This window comes from Rhinopithecus roxellana, chromosome 10 (assembly GCF_007565055.1).
Source record: "Rhinopithecus roxellana isolate Shanxi Qingling chromosome 10, ASM756505v1, whole genome shotgun sequence".
NCBI classification, from domain to species: domain Eukaryota; kingdom Metazoa; phylum Chordata; class Mammalia; order Primates; family Cercopithecidae; genus Rhinopithecus; species Rhinopithecus roxellana.
Window position 1 is genome coordinate 22,645,468 of NC_044558.1, and position 19,785 is coordinate 22,665,252.

Sequence of the window (19,785 nt, forward strand, 5' to 3'; positions counted from 1 at the left end):
TGCCAGGCACTGGTTTGAGAAAATTTGATTTCAATCTGTCAAAAAGAAGTCTTCAGTTGGTCTGCAAGCTATTTGTTTTTGCTTTTATCAAACAAAGAGATTATTCTGCCAGAGGAAAACAGCACCATGGAGATCCTCCTAACTAGTCTCTATTTGATGCCACAGCCAACTCTGTCCTAAAAGGATATCCTGTCTTTTGTAGGGGTGTGGGGGATAGAGGTAGAAGGGCATATTATGCATTTTAAAAATAAAGAATGATGTATATTAGCGAGGTTTCAGATGTGTATCACATGCATTCTTTCAGCCTTTTGTGAGCAAGGCCAGCTAATTAAAACTTGTCTGCTGAGGCCCAGATCAAAATGAGATGCTGTTTTGCATTTGTTTGTTGCCTGAAAAGATAGACCTCGGTCAACAGAGTCTGCTCTGAGGCATATGGAAAAGACATTTTGATAAACCCGAGCAACAATGCTAATGTGCGCTCTCTAGTTTCTATGACTGTGCCCTCTGGAGTCTTAAGAAACTGATTAAAATCTGAAATATGGTTTAAATTTTTTTCCTCTGGACTTAGGAGTAGGGATTTAGTATCAGAGACTCTAGCATAACTCTAATTTATAGCAGATTATTTCTCTCTTGTCTGCCTAGAACAAAGCTTAGATACTAACTGAGCATGTTTAACCAAATGACAAATACTTCACTAATTGTATTAAGAAAAGCTCTGAATGGCTGGTATGTTTGTTTGGTTTTTCTGTTTTAAGGGGAAGAACTAGATATTTGGCACTGAGATATATTTAAATCTTTATTTCAAAAGAAGGAGAGAAATAAGCAGTATGAATAGGTGATATTTAAAATATGTGGCATATGTTCTACAAGTGGTATGAAGAGTGATTTTAACTAATGCGTGATCAATCTTTTTTTTTTTGAAATGGGATCTCTGTTGCCCAGGCTTCAGTGAAGTGGTGTGATCATAGTTCACTGCAGCCTTGACCTCCTGGGCTTAAGTGATCCTCCCACTTCAGTTTCCGAGTAGCTGGGTCTACAGGCTAACGCCACCATTCCTAGCTAATTAAAAAAAAAAATGTTTTTTAGAGATGGGATCATGCCATGTTGCCCAGGCTGATCTCAAACTCCTGGCCTCAAGGGCTCCTCCTGTCTTGGCCTCCCAAAGTGCTGGGATTACAAGCATACACCACTGTGCCTGGCCCATATTTTAAATTTAATAGTTTTGAGTTAAAACATGTGAACTCTTAGAAAAGTGTTTGACATATAGTAAGAAAAAAAAAATGACCGAAGTTTGAGAAACTTGTGATTTTGTTTTCTCATTACTCACAGGAAAAGTCCAAAGTTCTTCCCATGGATCATGGGCCCTTTAGGATTCAGAGGATGGGCTTTGGAACTGGCCAGACCTGGTTTTAATGAGCTCTGGGACCTTGAATAAGTTGCCCTTGTGTCCTGGTCAGAGATTGCTGGTTGTAAAGAAGAGAAGTGCAGTGAAACTGGCTCAAGTTAAAAGGGCATTATTGGGGCCTGGCATGGTGGCTCACACCTGTAATCCCAGCGATTTGGGAGGCCAAGGTGGGTGGATCACCTGAGGTCAGGAGTTCTAGACTAGCCTGGCCAACATGATGAAACCCCGTATCTACTAAAAGATACAAAAAGAAATTAGCCAGACATGGTGACGCACACCTGTGGTCCCTGCTACTTGGGAGGCTGAGGCAGGAGAATCCTGGGAGCTGGAGGTTGTAGTAAGCCGAGATAAGTGAGACTCCGTCTAAACAAACAAAAAATGATAGCGGGGATTATTGTAGGTCTGTAAGGGGATCTCATGAAAGCCAAGGGCAGAAAGCAGGTCTGTGGTATATGTTTGTGCAGTCTGCACCTAGGACACAGAAGCCAGCCTGAGGTGGGACTGAAACCCAGGCTGTCCTCCACCTTGAGGAGGGAAGGGAGTCTTTATGTAATTCTTTCTGAGGCCGCAGGACAGGCCCTGCCAGAACTGCTGAACGGAGCTTTCCCTCATAGGAACTAGAGAAGCCTTTGCTAAGGTCTCCAAATTGCTTGCCCCACAGAGTCTGTCATCTGCTTTTCTTGGAGTCAGCTCCGTTTTCCCCGGTCCTTCATGGACTGCTTTCTTTCCTCTTCCCTGGCCTCTCACTGCCCTCCACAGTGGAAGTGCCTTGAGCCTTTGTCTTGCCAGGAAGCTGATTTACTTGGCCCTGACTCTGTGACTCCATGGGACTTATTTGGGTTCAAGAGGGCACTATTGTCTAACTAGAATCTCTGGGGGTTTGGGTTGCTCTCACTCTCTCTCTCTCTCTCTCTCTGTGTATGTGTGTGTGAGAGAGAGAGAGACAGAGAGAGAGAGAGAGGGAGAGAGACAGAGACAAGACAGACAGAGTCAGAGACAGACAGAGACAGAAACAGAGACAGAGACAGAGAGATGGGGAGAGGCTGACTGGCTGAGCCTAGCGTATAGCTTGGCTGTCTTGAACTTTTTTTTTTTTTTTTTTTTGAGACAAAATCTTCGTCTCTTGCACAGGCTGTAGTGCAGTGGCACAATCTCGGCTCGCTGCAACCTCCACCTCCCCAGTTAAGGTGATTCTACTCCTTAGGCTATCAAGTAGGTGGGATTAGAGGTGCATGCCACCACGCCTGGCTCATTTTGGTATTTTTAAAATAGAGATGAGATTTCACCATGTTGGCCAGGCTGGTCTTGAACTCCTGACCTCAAGTGATCTGTCCACCCCAGCCTCCCAAAGTGCTAGGATTACAGGCGTGAGCCACCACACCTGACTGGCTTGGCTCTCTCTACTCAGGTGTCCAGTCAGCTGTGTTGGTCAGTGGGGGAGAATCCTATGTTGCTGGGGAAGGTGGAATCCTCTCAGAAGTGTGAGCAGACAGGAACTGACATTTCTAGAAGTTCTTTGCTAACCCTCATTGCCCTTATTGTGAAATGGGAATAAAAGGACTACTCTGAAGATCAAATAAGCTTACCTATATTAAATGCCTATATTAGTTCCCTGAGGCTGCCATAACATATTACCAAAAATTTGATGGCTTAAAACAATAGAAATTTATTCTCTCAGAGCTGTGGAGACAAGAAGTCTAAATCAAGGTGTTGGCAGCACCTCACACCCTCTGAAGACTTTAGCAGAGAATCCTTCCTTGACTCTTCCAACTTCCAGTGGATGCAGCAGATCCTCGGTCTGGGACAATGTCACTCTCATTTCTGCCTCCATCTTCATGTGGACATCTCTCTGCGTGTTTCCTCTTTTGTCTCAAATCTCCATCTGTCTTTCTCCTATATATAAAGACACTTGTCATTGGATTTAGGGCACAGCTGGATAGTCCAGATATCTCATTTTAAGATTGTTGACATTTTCACATCAGCAAAGATCTGTTTTCAGATAAGGTAGCATTTATAGGTCCCAGGGATTTGATGTGGATATCTTTTAGGGGCCATTTTTTTGGCCTTTCACAATATCTGACACAGTGTTTGGTTTACTATAGTGATGGTCCATATACAGGGCCATTATTTTTTTTAATTTATAATTTTAAAAAATTTATTGTGATAAGAATGCTTAACATGAGAGCTACTGTTTTAATAAAGTTTTTAGTGTACAATACATTATGGTTGACTGTAAGTACCATGTTGAATAGAGATCTCTAGAGCTTGTTCATTTTGCTTGACTGAAACTTTTTGCCCATTAATTAGTAACTCCTCATTTCTCCCTCCCCCAGCCCCTGGCAACCATCATTCTACTCTTTGAGTCTATGAATTTGACTATTTTGGATATGTCATGTAAGTGGAATCATGCAGTATTTGTCTTTCTGTGAGTGGCTCATTTCACTGAGCATAATGTCCTCCAGGTTCATGCAAGTTGTTATATCTTGCAGAATTTTCTTCTTTGTAAAAGATGAATAGTATTCCCTTTTTTTTTTTTTTTTTTTTTTTTTTTTTTTTTTTTTGAGATGGAGTCTCTGTCATCCAGGTTGGAGTGCAGTGGCATAATCTTGGCTCACTGCAACTTCTGCCTCCCAGGTTCAAATGATTCTCCTGCCTCTGCCTCCTGAGTAGTTGGGATTACAGTCATGTGCCACCACGCCGGGCTAATTTTTATATTTTTAGTAGAGACGGGGATTCACCATATTGGCCAGGCTGGTCTCGAATTCCTGACCTCAAGTGATCTACCTGCCTTGGCCTCCCAAAGTTACAGGCATGAGCCACTGTGCCTGGACACATTTTCTTTATTCATCTGTCAGTGGGCGTTCAGGTTTTTTCCATGTCTTGGCTATTGTGAATAATGCTTTAGTGAACGTGGGGGTACTCATATCTCTCTGAGATCATGATTTCAACTCTTTTGGATAAATACCCAGAAGTGGGATTGCTAAATCATACAGTAGTTCTGTTTTTAAATTTTGGAGGAACCTCTGTACTGTTTTCCATAGTGGCTGCAGTCATTCCCACCAGCAGTGTATAAGGGCTTTATTTTCTCTTCATTCTCACCAACACTTCTTGTCTTGTTTTGTTTTTGATAATGGTCATCCTAACAGGTATAAAGCGACGTCTTATTGTGGTTTTGATTTGCATTTCCCTGATGGTTAGTGACATTGACCACCTCTTCATGTGTCTATTGGTCATTTATTCTTCCTTGGAGAAATGTCTATTCAAGTCTTTAGTCCACTATTATGATTTTAATGGGACTCAAATGACAATAAAAGTCAGTTCTCAGCAGCCTAGGGGCTCTTCTTCATGTATTATTTTTCAGAGATTGACAGAAGCACTATTTCTCCAGAGAGAAAGGCATGAGAAAGGGATGTTGTGACTGACAATTAGCAACTGGTTGAAGTGGGAGTTAAAAGGGTCTAGTTCTCCCTCTGTCTTGGATCCTCAGATAATTCTATGGATCTTGGCAAAGAAGTCTGGTCTCTCCTTAGTCAGAAAATCAAGTCTCTCCAAGCAATAGAAAGAATATCGTGTTTTGGGGTTAGGCAGATGAGAGGTTTTGCATCCCCTTTTCCTTGCAAATAGTTGTATGACCTTGGACAAGTAAATTAATCTCTCTAAGCCTTAGTTTCCTCATTTGCAATTACCTCTAAGTGTTTTACAGATTAAAGGAGGAAATCTATAGAAAGCGCCTCAGTGAAATCATATTCCACCTCTGCTCAAATTTTCCAATGGTTTTCATCTCTCTTTGTCTAAAAGCCAGAGTTCCTATGATGTCTTAAAGAACCCTTCATCATTGTAACCTCTCTTGCATTAACACCTCTTCTCTTCCTCCTCGTTCATTACCCTCCAGCTGTACTGACATACTACTTTTCCTCTAACACACAAGACACAACCCTACCTCGGGTCCCTTGCACTTGCTGTCTCTCTGCCTGGAAAGCTCACATCTCAGATGACCATATGACTTGCTCCCTTCCTTTCTTTAGGTCTTTACTTAAAACTCATCTTCTCAGTGAAGCCTTTCCTGGCCATTCTGTCTAAAATTTACCCCACCTCACTGTCATCCAATACTTCCTATTCCCTTCCCTGCTTTATTTTTTCATCTTATCGCTGGTTACCATCTAACTCTGCCTATAATTGTTTATTGCCCGCTATCTTCACTGGCATCTTCAAAAAGGCAGGAGTCACTACGGCTGTTCACTGCTGTACCCCAGTGCGTAGAACTATGTGTGTTACATAATAAACACAAAATACAAATTTGGTGAGCTGATTTGAATTAATAATAATTAGCTAGTTCCTTTTTACCATTGAGCTTCAACTTTGTAATTCGTAAAATGAGAGAATATAGGCCAAAGTGACTTGGACTGTGAGCTCCTAGAAGGCAAAGACAATGCTGATTTGAGTCTGTATTTACACTGTCCAGCACCTAACGTTGCATTCAGGAGGCACAGGATGAACGTTGAACAGATGGGCAGAGAAATATGTAACAACTTGTGACAGGAAAATAAGCTGTGATGAAAATTTATAAAACATAGTATGATGATAATTAGGAACCCTCTTACTCCATATTTGCATTTTGATATCAAAAAGCTTTACAAAGCCATTCATTTATTCATTCATTTGGCGAATACACACTTGGACCTTCTATGTTCCCAGGCATTTGATTTAGGTACTGAGACTATAAGTCAAACAGGACATAGCTACTATCTTAGAGTTTCTTGGTACCCTGTGTGGGAAATTGACATGTGGATATCCATTCACTGAAGACAAGCCCAGGAAAAAGGGACCAGTTCGATTTGGGGGATTCAGGAAGCTTCCTCTGAGGAAGGACCATTTACAATGAGTCTAAAAAGAATAAGTTACTTTACCTGGGAGAGAACATGAGGAAAGGGATTCCAGCCCTAGAGAATCACATTTTCAATGGCCTAAGAGTTGTGGAAGGTTGTGTTGTTGCCATTGCCATCAGCATTGTAACAATATGACTGTTAACGTTTATTGAGTCTACACTGTGTGCCAGTCACTATCCTAATCTGCTACATGCAAAATCTCTAAGCAGAGAGATAACCCACTGGAAATATTCATGCCATTTATCCCCACACATCCTATGGGTAGGTAGAATGGGCTTTATTGTCCTCATTAAGAAATGAGAGACTTAAGACTCTAATTCTCTTTGTGCTATCACTGAACTGGCATCTGAATAATGTAGCAAATAGTAGCCCCCACAAAACCCCATTTTTTGCTTTCTTCACAAACTATTTTATTTTCTCCTTAGCATTCATTGCTATTTTGTGTTTTCTCTGTGTGTGTGTATATATGTATATACGTACATACATATATGTATATATGTATGTATATGTATGTATATACATATATACATGTATATATATGTATACATATATACACACATTATATATATTATATATATACACACACATTAGATATATGTATTTTTAGAGACAGAGTCTTGCTCTGTCACTCACACTGGAGTGCAGTTGTGTGTTTATAGCTTACCTTAACCTTGACCAACTCCTGGGTTCCAGGGATCCTCCTACCTCAGCCTCCTGAATAGTTAGGACTACAGGCACGCACTACCATACCTGGCTAGATTTGTTTATTTATTTATTTATTTTTTGAGATGGAGTCTCTCTGTCTCACCCAGGCTGGAGTGTAGTGGTGTGATCTTGGCTCACTATAACCTCCGCCTCTTGGGTTCAAGTGATTCTCCTGCCTCAGCCTCCCAAGTAGCTGGGATTACAGGCACCTGCCACCACACCCAGCTGATTTTTGTATTTTCAGTAGAGATGGGGTTTCACCATGTTGGCTAGGCTGGTCTCGAACTCCTGACCTCAGGTGATCCACCCACCTCTATCTCCCAAAGTTCTGGGATTACAAGTGTGAGCCATTGCACCTGGCCTAGCTGGCTAGATTTTTAATTTTTTGTAGAGATGGCGTCTTGCTGCATTGCCCAGGCTGGTCTTGAGCTCCTGACCTCAAGTAATCCTCCTGCCTAGGCCTTCCAAAGCATTGGGATTACAGGTGTGAGTCACCATGACCATTACTATAAATACATAAATTTGTACATAATCTCTTATCAGAAGGTGAAATCTATGAGGGCAGGGACTTTGTTGTTTTTGTTTGTTTGTTTTGTTTGTTTTTGAGATGGAGTCTCTCTCTGTCGCCCAAGCTGGAGTGCAGTGGTGCGATCTTGGCTCACTGCAAGTTCTGTCTCCCATGTTCACGCCATTCATCCTCAGCCTCCTGAGTAGCTGGGACTACAGGCACCTGCCACCATGTCCGGCTAATTTCTTTTTTTTTTTTGTATTTTTAGTAGAGATGGGGTTTCACCATGTTAGTCAGGATGGTCTCGATCTCCTGACCTCGTGATCCACCTGCCTCAGCCTCCCAAAGTGCTGGGATTACAGGCATGAGCCACCACACCCGGCCAGTTTTGTTTTTTAAGACAGGGTTTCACTCTGTTGCCCAGTCTGGAGTGCAATGGCACTATCTTGGCTCACTGCAGCCTCGACCTCATGGGCTCAAGCCATCCTCCCACCTCAGCCTCCTAAATAACTGGGACTACAGGCACGCATCACTATGCCTGGCCTAGAACTTTTGCTTGCTGCTGTACCCCAAGTATGTAAGATGCCCTCCATAAACATGTGTTGAATAAATGAAAAAAGAAAGACCTCATGAGGTTATTATTGTGTAGGCTCATTGGTGAAAAATAGTTGTCAGCCTTTTCCTAAGAAACACAACTATATCTGATTTCTCATTTCCAGACAGCACAGTTTAACTGGGATCCAGAAACAGTGGGCCTTATCCATGGATCGTTTTTCTGGGGCTATATTATGACACAAATTCCAGGTGGTTTCATTTCAAACAAGTTTGCTGCTAACAGGTAAGATAAATTGATATAACATGGTACAAACCAATGAAACGTGGCTTTGTACTTATAAACTCTGCATAGCTAGCTCTCAATTTGGGGGTGCAGAATGAAAAATAGGAGCCATCTGGATAGATGCAATTCACAGATACTGATCCCAAATGACCCTGCTCTTAATTTATTTTTATTTTCGAGACGATGTCTCACTCTGTCACCTAGGCTGGAGTGCAGTGGTGTGATCTTGGCTCACTGCAACCTCTGCCCCGCCCCCTCCCCCACCCCACTCGGCATTCAAACAATTCTGGTTCTTTAGCCTCCTGAACAGTTGGGATTACAAGTGTACACCACTGCACCCATCTAATTTTTGTATTTTTGGTAGAGACGAGGTTTCACCATGTTGGCCAGGCTGGTCTCAAACTCCTGACCTCAAGTGATCCACTCTCCTTAGCCTCTCAAAGTACTGGGATTACAGGCGTGAGCCACAAGCACCCAGTCAAGAGTCTCTTTTTATTTCGTTTTTCATCCAATTAAATTTACCTTGCAACTCTTTAAGTGATTATGTGGTAAAAAGAGCAATCAACTCTGAGTCAGGAGAGGTTCCTGCCCCTTAACTGGATCACTGGGTGACCTCTATTGAGTCACTTTCCTTCCCTCACTGGGCCTCAGTTTCTTCATCTGTGAAATGAAACATTGGACTAAATTATATTTCAGTTCTCCTTGACCAGTGACATTCTGTAATCTTATGTTAATATCACCCAGAAAAGGTTTTCTCAGATGAGTGGTGGGGGCTTGCCTCTAGACTGCAAGATGTGTCTCTGATGTCCTTGAGACTCTGTAGTGGGTGTTTGAGCAATTAAAAGTATCCAAGAACAGAGTGAGCTGTCTCAAGAAGCAGTGAGTTCTCTGTCACTGGAGGTATTCAAGCAGAGGAGGATGGCCACTTGGGGGAGACGTTGTAGAGTGTATCATGTATTAGAAAAGGAGTGAACTAAATCTCTCCAGGTCCCTTCCAATTTTATTTCCCATATGACTTTCCATAAATGGATTTCATGAAGTGCATTACATTTTTAAAAAAGTTTTTTTCAAATTCTAAAGCACAACTCATTAGATAGTTGTGAAAACAATATGATGATTTACCAACGAGCATTTTTTAAAAAGAAAGAGAGAAATAGAAGAAAAGATAATCAAATAGAATCAAATAGAATGGAAAATATCTGAATGCATTGCACATAAGGGTAAATATTGGTTTTTGAAACTTGTTTCAGTTACATTTGTATGCATGAGTGTGAACTGGGTTGCAATATAAAATGTATTTTGTTTACGGGTTAAGGTAAAAAATTTGGAAGCCACTACCATAAGATCTCAATATGAATAAGCATGTATTTATTTAGGTTCTTGTCTAATTTATGTCTTTTATTTATTGCTACTTACCTATTGTATTCTTTTTAAAAAGTGATAAAATATTGGTTGCTATGGTTTCCTGGGTTACTGCTTACACCTCTGCCTTGAAAAAAAATCACACATAATCTAATTTCCCAGCACATGAAAAAAGTGGAAACATCATTAACATATGTGAGAGGGGAAGAAAATGCTGCTTGCTCTCTTTTCCCAGGGTACACTGGGCTGGTCAGGGAATGGGAGCTAAGACAGGTACACAACCTGTTTCGTGCTTCGGTCCCAGGACATACAATCTTCTTGGATAGACAGTGTTTCCTTCTGGTAAACTGAGAGCAGCTCTGGGAAAGCAGGAAACAACCTCAAACATACAGTAACAGTCAGAAAAGGTCGGTCAGGGGGGACCAGGCAGGATGGTAGGTCTCTAGCAAGCTTACCTGAACCTGGCCAATCTCCAACTTTTCAGGACGTCATCCAGGCAGGACATCCCTGTACTGCCAAAAATTTGTTCATTGTTGGTCCAGGGGCCAGAGCTTGGGAATCAAAGAAGCCCAAGAATCTAGCTTGGGGCACACTAGACCCTAACACATCTATTTCTCCAAATTACAGGTGCCAGCCACCACACCCGGCTAATTTTTTGTGTTTTTAGTAGAGATGGGGTTTCACCATGTTGGCCAGGCTGGTCTCAAACTTCTGACCTCAGGTGATCCACCCACCTCAGCCTCCCAAAGTACTGGGTTTACCGGCATGATCTTTCCACAGGGATTTCCACAGGGATCTTTCATGAACTGTTAGGTTTGTTTCTGGTGCTTAGCTGAAGTACCACATCCACCAGCCGGCCTGCCGAATAACAGAGTGCTTTGGTCCCTCAGGGTCTTTGGAGCTGCCATCTTCTTAACATCGACTCTGAACATGTTCATTCCCTCTGCAGCCAGAGTGCATTACGGATGCGTCATGTGTGTCAGAATTCTGCAAGGTCTAGTGGAGGTAGGAGATACTTTCCTTACAGTTTTTGATGTTGCTAGAGACAGTCCAGTCCTTTAGAAAATTCAGCATCTGAAGAAAACTCCCTTTACTCAGTTTTTTTCTATATTTTCTTCCTTTTCCTGCTATTTCCATTCTCTGGTAATGGCTAAAATTTCAAGAATTGTAATTCAAATGCCTTGTGTGATTTTACATTTAGGAACAATAAAGGACCCTTCCATAATGATCTTAGGGATAATCTAACCCGACCCTCTTCATTTTAATGGATAGTGAAACTGAAGCCCAAACCTACAGTTCACATAGGAAAGACTCATTCCACTAAAGCAATTTAAGTGGATTCATTAATAAATCTGTACATTTTCAAGGGTGTAGTCTGATGCAGAGATTTAATTCACTGAAGGAGGCACCATGATATGGAGCCAGAAGGTAAATATTCTGGACTTTGCAGGCCATACGGTGTCTGTTGCACCTACTCAACACTGCTGCTGTAGTGCAAAAGCAGGCAGAAACAAACTAGAAACAAATGGGCATGGTTATGTTCCAATAAGCATTTTACAAACTGAAATTTGAATTTCATATGATTGTGTGTGCCATTAAATATTATTCTTCTTTTGATTTTTTTCTCACCATTTAAAAATGTAAAAAACATTCTCAGCTTGTGGACTACAAAAAAACAGATGGTGAACCAATTGGCCCATAGTTTGCAACCCCCGATATACAACAGTGTTTCCCAAACACAGTCATTCACCTCTGACCTTCATCACTTTGTTATGCCCATGTATAACTTGCACTATTATTTGCCTATTGTTTTTCCCTAGATCGACTCATTTAAAACAAAAAACAAAAGATACCTATTATTCTAAGCAACAACATCTTTGAAATCATGGGTTTGATGTGCTAGTTACATCTTTTCCTTTTTTTTTTTTTTTTTTCTTTGAGATAGAGTCCCGCTCTGTCATCCAGGCTGGAGTGCAGTGGCGTGATGTCGGCTCACTGCAACATCCGCCTCCCGGATTCAAGCGATTCTCCTACCTCAGCCTCTTGAGTAGCTGGGACTACAGGTGCCAGCCACCACACCAGCTAATTTTTTTGTATTTTTAGTAGAGATGGGGTTTCACCATGTTGGCCAGGCTGGTCTCGAACTCCTGACCTCAGATGGTCCGCCCACCTCTGCCTCCCAAAGTGCTGGGATTACAGGCGTGAGCCACCACGCCCAGCCACTAGTTACATCTTTTTCAAAGCATATATATATATACACATATATATAGTATAATTATATAAAAATTTAATTATATATAGATTAATTGTAATATATATACTAGCATATATGTGTTATAATTAAGAATGTAAATTGTTATATCGTTTCAAATCCAACTCTACTCCCACTAGAGGGACATATATTGCACTTTGGGATGTACCCGTGTGGTGGAAAGAACGCAATATTAGCATCCATGAAGACTAAATTTTAGTCACTTAATGGCCCTGAGCCTCATGCTCTGTGTCTTGAAATGAGAGGATGGACCAGCTGACTGTGGAAGGCTCTTCCTACACTGATAGTCTATGATAATATGAAATAAAAATATAAAGACCTTTTCCCCCATCTTCTACCATGCTTACATGTGAACTGTATTTGAATTTCAGCATCTGTACTGTGAGTCAAAAATAGCTGAATCATGCTGTTTAGTGTCTGTCTTTGTCCATTTGGGTTTCTACAGAATACCATAAACTAGGTAGGTTATAAACAAAAGAATTTTCTTTTCTTTTTATTTTTTATTTATTTTTTTGAGACAGAGTCTCACTGTGTTACTGAGGTTGGAGTGCAGTGGCGCAATCTCAGCTCAGTGCAACCTCTACCTCCCAGGTTCAAGTGATTCTTCTGCTTCAGCCTCCTGCATAGCTGGGATTACAGGGACATGCCACTATATCCGGCTAATTTTTGTATTTTTGGTAGAGACAGGATTTCGCCATGTTGGCCAGGCTGGTCTTGAACTCCTGACCTTGGGTGATCCGCCCACCTCAGCCTCCCAAACTGCTGGGATTACAAACATAAGCCACTGTGCCTGTGCCTGGCCTTTTTTATTTTTATTTTTTTATTTTTATTTTTTTGACAGTCTCACTCTGTTGCCCAGGCTAAAGTGCAGTGGTGCAATCTCAGTTCGCTGCAACCTCTGCCTCCTGGGTTCAAGCGATTCTTGTGCCTCAGCCTCCCAAGGAGTTGGGATTACAAGCATGCACCATCATGCCCAGCTAGTTTTTATATTTTTAGTAGAGATGGGGTTTCATCATGTTGGCTATACTAGTCTTGAACTCCTGGCCTCAAGTGATCCACCCAGCTTGGCCTCTCAAAGTTCTGGGATTGCAGGCGTAAGCCACCACTCCGGGCCTAGAAATGTATTTCTTTTTTTTTTTTTTTTTTTTTGAGACAGAGTATCACTCTGTCGCCCAGGCTGGAGTGCAGTGGCGCGATCTCGGCTCACTGCAAGTTCCACCTCCCGGGTTCACGCCATTCTCCTGCCTCAGCCTCCCAAGTAGCTGGGACTACAGGCGCCCGCCACCTCACCCGGCTAGTTTTTCATATTATTTAGTAGAGATGGGGTTTCACCGTGTTAGTCAGGATGGTTTCGATCTCCTGACCTCGTGATCTGCCCGTCTCGGCCTCCCAAAGTGCTGGGATTACAGGCTTGAGCCAACGCGCCCGGCCTAGAAATGTATTTCTTACAGTTCTGGAGGCTGGGGAGTCAAAGATTGAGGTGCTGGCAGATCGGTGACTTGGGAGGGTCAGCTTCCTGATTCATAAACAACTACCTTCTCTTTGTCTGCTCAAGGCAGAAGCGATGAGGGAGCTCTCTGGAGTTTCTTTTATAAGGCACTAATCTCATTCATTTTTTACCTAGTCACTTCCCAAAGGTCCATCTCCAAATACCATCACATTGGGAATTAGGTTTTAACACAGGAATTTGGTGGGGACACAAATATTCAGCCTACAACAGTGTCTATAAATTGGGCTTTTATATTGTAGCCTCTGTGAAGAAGCAGCATCTATATTTTAAACACAAGCAGAAACTAGAGTCAAATCAACTAATCTATTTTCAACTCTTCTGCCAGGGTGTGACCTACCCAGCTTGCCATGGGATGTGGAGTAAGTGGGCACCACCTTTGGAGAGAAGCCGACTGGCCACAACCTCTTTTTGTGGTGGGTATATTAGAATAATAACAAAGTTTATTTAGGAATGCTTTTTTTGGGTTCATGCAGTGGCTCACACCTGTAATCTCAGCACTTTAGGGAGGCCGAGGCAGGAAGATCACTGGAGCCCAGGAGTTCGAGACCAGCCTGGGCAATATAGTGAGACTTTGTCTTTAAAAAAAAAAAATTAGCCGAGTGTGGGGGTGTGTGCCTGGGATCCTAGCTACTAGGGAGGCTGAGGCAGGAGGACTGCTTGAGCCTGGGAGGTTGAGGCTGTAGTAAGCTATGATGGCCACAGCACTCCAGCCTGAGTGACAGAGTGAGACCTTGTCTCTAAAAAGAAAAAAGAAATGGAATGCTTTTTTGACTTCAAGTAACTGAAAACCCTACTAAGGGCCTTAAAATGAGTCTATTTATTTTATATAACAGTATTCTAAAGGTGAGTGGTTGTTAGTGTTGGTTCTGCTGCTCAAAAATCCATCCAGGGCTTAGGCATGTTCTGACTTTCTACTCTGGTATCCTCAGAGATAGCTTTTTATTTACTCTTGTGCTTATTCCATCTGTCCCTTTCATCAGGAAAACAAAAGCTTTCCCAAAGCCCCCTACCAACCTTCCACTTTAATTTATTTGGCCCTAACTGTATCATATGCTTTACTAACTGCAGAGGAGTCTAGGCAAGCAGATACCTAGCTTCACCAGCCTCTTCAGGAGTGAAGGGGAAGGGAGAAAGGGTTGGAAGTGGTTGTTGGATTAGCCAGCAAATGACATTTGCTAAGGACAAAAGTGGAAAGATGGGATCATCAAGCATCCCACGCCTCTTCTTTTTATATGAAACTAAAGTTCAGTGACTTGCCCAAGATCATGGAGCTAGAATGAGACCTGACTTTTGATCTGGAGCTTTCCTTATTTCACACTCCTACCATGCACACATTGTCATATAGACATTTAAATTAATTTTTGTCAGATAATAAGAAGTAGAGACCATCCATCTTATCTGAAAGTAAATGAGTAGTCCCCAAGTAGTATGTGACTTCAATTCCTGCATTTCCAAACTTCACCTTGCTGAAGTTGCCCATCTCCAAGCTACCCCAGTGGGACTGGCCTCTCTAGGCGTGGCTGCGTCCCTAGGTACCAATCAACAACAGAACAACAACAGCACATGCTGCTTCCATCAACACAGTGGTAAATGTGTTGAGGGAAGGGGCCCATGAAGGTAAAAGTACCTTAGACCAGCCAGGCATGGTGTCTCGCACCTGTAATCCCAGCACTTTGGGAGGCTGAGGTGGCAGATTGCTTGAGCCTAGGAGTTTGAGACCAACCTGGACAACATGATGAAACCCCATCTCTACCAAAAACACAAAAAATTAACTGGGTGCAGTGGCCCATGCCTGTGGTCCCAGCTACTCAGGAGGCCAAGGCTTGAGTCCGGAAGCAGAGGTTGCAGTGAGCCAAGATCACACCATTGTACTCCAGCCTAGGTGACAGAGTAAGACCCTGTCTCAAAAAAACAAAACAAAACAAAACAAACAAACAAACAAAAAACAAAACAAAAAACCCCCACAACAACAAAAACCTTAGACCACGGAAGTCACCATGTAGCCTAAGCAGTGTGAATTACAGCTTAGTTCTGTCTGTTTTTCAAGCTAGCACACCTTTCCTAAGATGATATTCTTTGCTAAAGGGAGAAATACAGCTTTCTATTTATTTCTGCATATGTTTTAATTTTCCTCTTTCTGCTGGCCTTTTACCTTCTTGAAATAATAATAAAGTAATCTTGAAAATGTGGTGTGAGGTATTCATCGATATGCCTACTTTGTGCCTAGTTGGGAATTGCATGCTCAGCCTTGATGTCTTTATATCTTTAGTGTCTCTTGTCCTTGGAAACCATCTCCATCTGCTCATTTGCAGTTTAAGAGCATCTCCATCCCACTACTGCACTTACACCAACTCTAGAAGAGGATAAGACTCCACCCCAGCTGGCCTTGTGACTTGTTAGATCCTTGACCTTACTTTCTTTGGATGGTTTATTTGTAAGACCTTTCATTTTGATTTGCCAGCAAAATGAGAATGACTAGCAGCCACTCCCCATTCTTAGTATGTTTTTATAGCCCTAATAGGGTTGATTTAAGAAATGGTTTGACTCTCAAGGAAAGTTACCTGATCAAGGACACAAGCTTCATTACATGTCCCAGCTAAGGTGTGGCCTTGGTTTCAAAGAACAACCTAAGGAAAATGTTCAAGAAGGAAACCCAGGCTTGGAGCGAATCAATTCTTAATCTCAAAAGATATTGGAATTAGAAGGGATTCTAGAAAACATCCACTGATATGGTTTGGCTGTGTCCCCACCAAATCTCATCTTGTAGCTCCTGTAATTCCCATGTGTTATGAGAGGAACCTGGTGAGAGGTGATTAAATCATGGTCGTAGGCCTTTTCCATGCTTTTCTCGTGATAGTCAATGGGTCTCATGAGATCCGATGGTTTTAAAAACGGAAGTTTCTCTACACAAGCTCTCTCTTTGCCTGTCACCATCCACGTAAGATGTGACTTGCTCTTCTTTACCTTCTGCCATGATTGTGAGGTCTCCCCCGCCACGTGGAATTGTAAGTCCAGTTAAACCTCTTTCTTTTGTAAATTGCTCAGACTTGGGTTTGTCTTTATCAGCAGCATGAAATCAGACTAATACATCCAGTTACAACCCATTGTTTTATAGTGGAGCAAACTGAGGCTGAGCGAGGGAAAAAAGATTTAAATTCTTGCAGCTAGTGAGGGTAGAACCGGGACCTCTTTCTCACCCCCAGTTCTGTTCTTCCCTTCTCCACATATCATTCCACAATCGTCTGAGGCCCAGGGGACTGAGCTGCAGTCTGCTCCCCAGGGCAGTCTGGGAGCAGCGGTGGGCAGCTGCAGTAAGGCCTGAGTGTCCTGTTGTCTGTTCAAGGGGCTGTGTCTAATAAGAACTGACATTGGAGGGTGTGTAAAAGGATGAGGAAGATTTTTTTCTGATAGAAAAAAAGGGTAGTTTAGGTCACATTGTGTATTAGTCTGTTTTCACACAGCTATAAAGAACCACCTGAGACTGGGTAATTTATAAAAGAAAGAGGTTTAATCAACTCATGGCTCTGCACGGCTGGGGAGGCGTCAGGAAGCTTACAATCATGGCAGGAGGCAAAAGGGGAGGCAAGGCACGTCTTACATGGTGGCAGGAGAGAAAGAGAGAGAAGGGGAAAGTGCCACACTTTTAAACCATCAGATCTCATAGGATCTCACTCACTGTCATAAGAACAGCATGGGGGAAATCTGTCCCCATGACCCAGTCACCTCCCACTGGGTTCTTCCCTCAACACGTGGGAATTACAATTTGAGATGTGATTTGGGTAGGGACACAGAGCCAAGCCATATCACATTGTAAAGTTTCCCCAATGAAAGAATGCTTCTTACTATGTAAGGGGAATTATCAGGTGATTTTGAGTGAAGGAGGCATGATTGAATGATTAAATAAGAGTAAGGGCTTTGGGGTTCCACAGACCTGGGCCCCTGTCCAGTGACTTGTCATCTCTTCTACCTGTGCGACCTCAGGCAATCCACCTCCCCTCCCCCAGCCTGCTTTCTCCTTATAAAATGGGGGTCATATTGGTACCTACCTTGTCAAGTTGAAGGAGAGTTAAACAAAGTCATGGGTACAGAATACTTAGCATGATACTAGGCGCCCAGAAAGTACTCAGTGCATCTTAGTTGGTGGGGGTTATTCTCTACCTGCCTCTGCCCCAGGTATTCTTTTGCATTACCTAAACCAGACTCACCCACCCCACCTCCCAGGATATTTGGCCTGGGGACAAAGGCCACCCTATCTCCATGCACAGCAGAGTCAGACCTGCAGCCCATTCTCAACACATGCCTGGAGTGCTCACCTTATTGGTTTGAGGACCCCTGAGATTGTTTGTTTTTTTAGTGTGTTGTCATTCTGTACATGATAATAGAGGTAATAGCTGGCATTTGTGTAACCCTTTATAACTTACAAAGCATCTTCACATACATAGTTTATTTGAACCTCAAAACAGCCCCTTGAGATGGATATTTCATTCCCATCTTATCTCTGAGAAAAATGAGTCTCTTGACTTCCTCGGGTGTCAAGATATTCAGATCCCAGATCTCAGACTGGGCCTTTCACCGAGGGTCAGGCCCACCTTGGAAAGATGGGATTTAACCTATTTCTCTGGAAGATCCCCAACCTCCCATTTCCTAAAGATCTTCCTTAGCATCGAATTCTGGGATACAGAATTTCCTTTCACCACTCACTTTTTCTGAAGCAACAGTTTTTTCATTTACAGCCCAGGGGGAGTTTCAGAGAATAACTTTTCCTTTCAGCTAATAACTCCCAATAATGGGAGGTCACAGGGCTCATGTTTCCCTACCAGATGTCCAGAGGATAGCAGAGGTCAGGTCACTGCCTCTAGTCACAATTTTCTTGTCTAGACAAGATAAACATTCACACACAGGTAAGCATTTGCAAGCTTAAGTTTTACAAAGTAACAAATACATGTAAAAACATACCTATTCAGGAGCTGAATGGAGACAGCAGCCCTCTTGCCATCTGGAATTTAATTGTTCACCCCTCACCTTTTTTTTTTTTTTTCTTGAGACACTGTCTCGCTGTCACCCAGGCTGGAGTGCAGTGGTGAGATCTTGGCTCACTGCAACCTCCGCCTCCCGGGTTCAAGCGATTCCCATGCCTCAGCCTTCCAAGTAGCTGGGATTACAGGCATGTGCCACCATGCCAGGCTAATTTTTTGTATTTTTAGTAGAGATGGAGTTTTGCTATGTTGACCAGGCTGGTCTTGAACTCCTGGCCTCAAGTGATCTGCCCGCCTCAGCCTCCCAAAGTGTTACGATTACAGGCATGAGCCACCGTGCCTGGCAACCCTCTCCTTTTTGTTTTTTTTAATCAAGACTTTAAAAATCATGATCTTTTAAATAATTTAATGTCCCTCATTTAAAGATCTGGATGAGAATCCTTCCAGTCTTCCTAAGCAAATTTTGTATGTTCCTTTGCTTGCTCTTTTTAGCATCCAATATTGTGCCTGGTTGAATTTTCAAAATTTCTCTTAGATTTTTTTCATCTTCTGATTCCATTCTCTCATGTAATTCCAAACTGTGGTGCTGGATCAACCTTTGTCTAAATCCTGTGTGGTCCCTGGATGGAGTTAAAGGGCATGCTGGTGACCTTCCTCTCTTGGAAGCCCCATTCTAAGGCGCACTGGGAGTTTGCCTGTCTCTCTACATGGAGACAGTCTGACTCCTGCTCAGTTGGATTCATTCTTGACTTTACCACATGAATTCTAAATTAGCTGAAAAGGCTTGTGTGATGATTGGTCAGATTCCCTCAATCTTTTCTTGTTCCAGGTTCCTATGCAGGGGCAGTGGTTGCCATGCCCCTGGCTGGGGTGTTGGTGCAGTACATTGGATGGTCCTCTGTCTTTTATATTTATGGTGAGTGATTTGACTTCACAAGTTCACATGTGACTCATAGAGATGATATTTTACTGCATATGGGTTTGGCTCAGAGTTCATTACATCAAAATAGAGATTACTAAAACAAGTTTATTATATAGATGGAATACTTTATCTATGATTTGATTAATGTTTAAAGTTGACCTAAAAAAAATAAGCAGAACATTGTCTTTCTTTACCAGTTAACAACAAGGGGAACATCAACAAAATACTTTCCCCTAGCTGAACATACTGCCATTTGGAAATATTGTAAAGATCCTCTTGTAGTTCATAAATGTGATAATTGAGTGTTCACACGCATGTGTGAGATGTTTGAGTCCCTCAAACCTTGTTACAACATTGGCACATTACCCATTTTACATGCAAAAAATATATATGGTAAAAAT

At 42.3% G+C, this 19,785-nt stretch overlaps 1 protein-coding gene and 1 non-coding gene across 3 annotated transcripts in view; both read left to right on the plus strand.

Moving 5' to 3' along the window:
- Positions 1–19,785, plus strand: part of SLC17A8 (solute carrier family 17 member 8) — a 66,420-nt gene that overhangs the window by 26,735 nt on the left and 19,900 nt on the right. For both annotated transcript variants that reach the window (XM_010383571.2, XM_010383572.2), the window contains exons 3-6: positions 8,224–8,342; positions 10,595–10,709; positions 13,812–13,899; positions 19,292–19,378. In XM_010383571.2, the coding sequence (XP_010381873.2) occupies positions 8,224–8,342; positions 10,595–10,709; positions 13,812–13,899; positions 19,292–19,378 (409 nt within the window). The remainder of the gene's footprint in view (positions 1–8,223; positions 8,343–10,594; positions 10,710–13,811; positions 13,900–19,291; positions 19,379–19,785) is intronic.
- LOC115900209 lies at positions 19,655–19,760 on the plus strand. The gene has a single exon (XR_004059877.1). It is a non-coding gene; the product is annotated as a small nucleolar RNA U13 (small nucleolar RNA).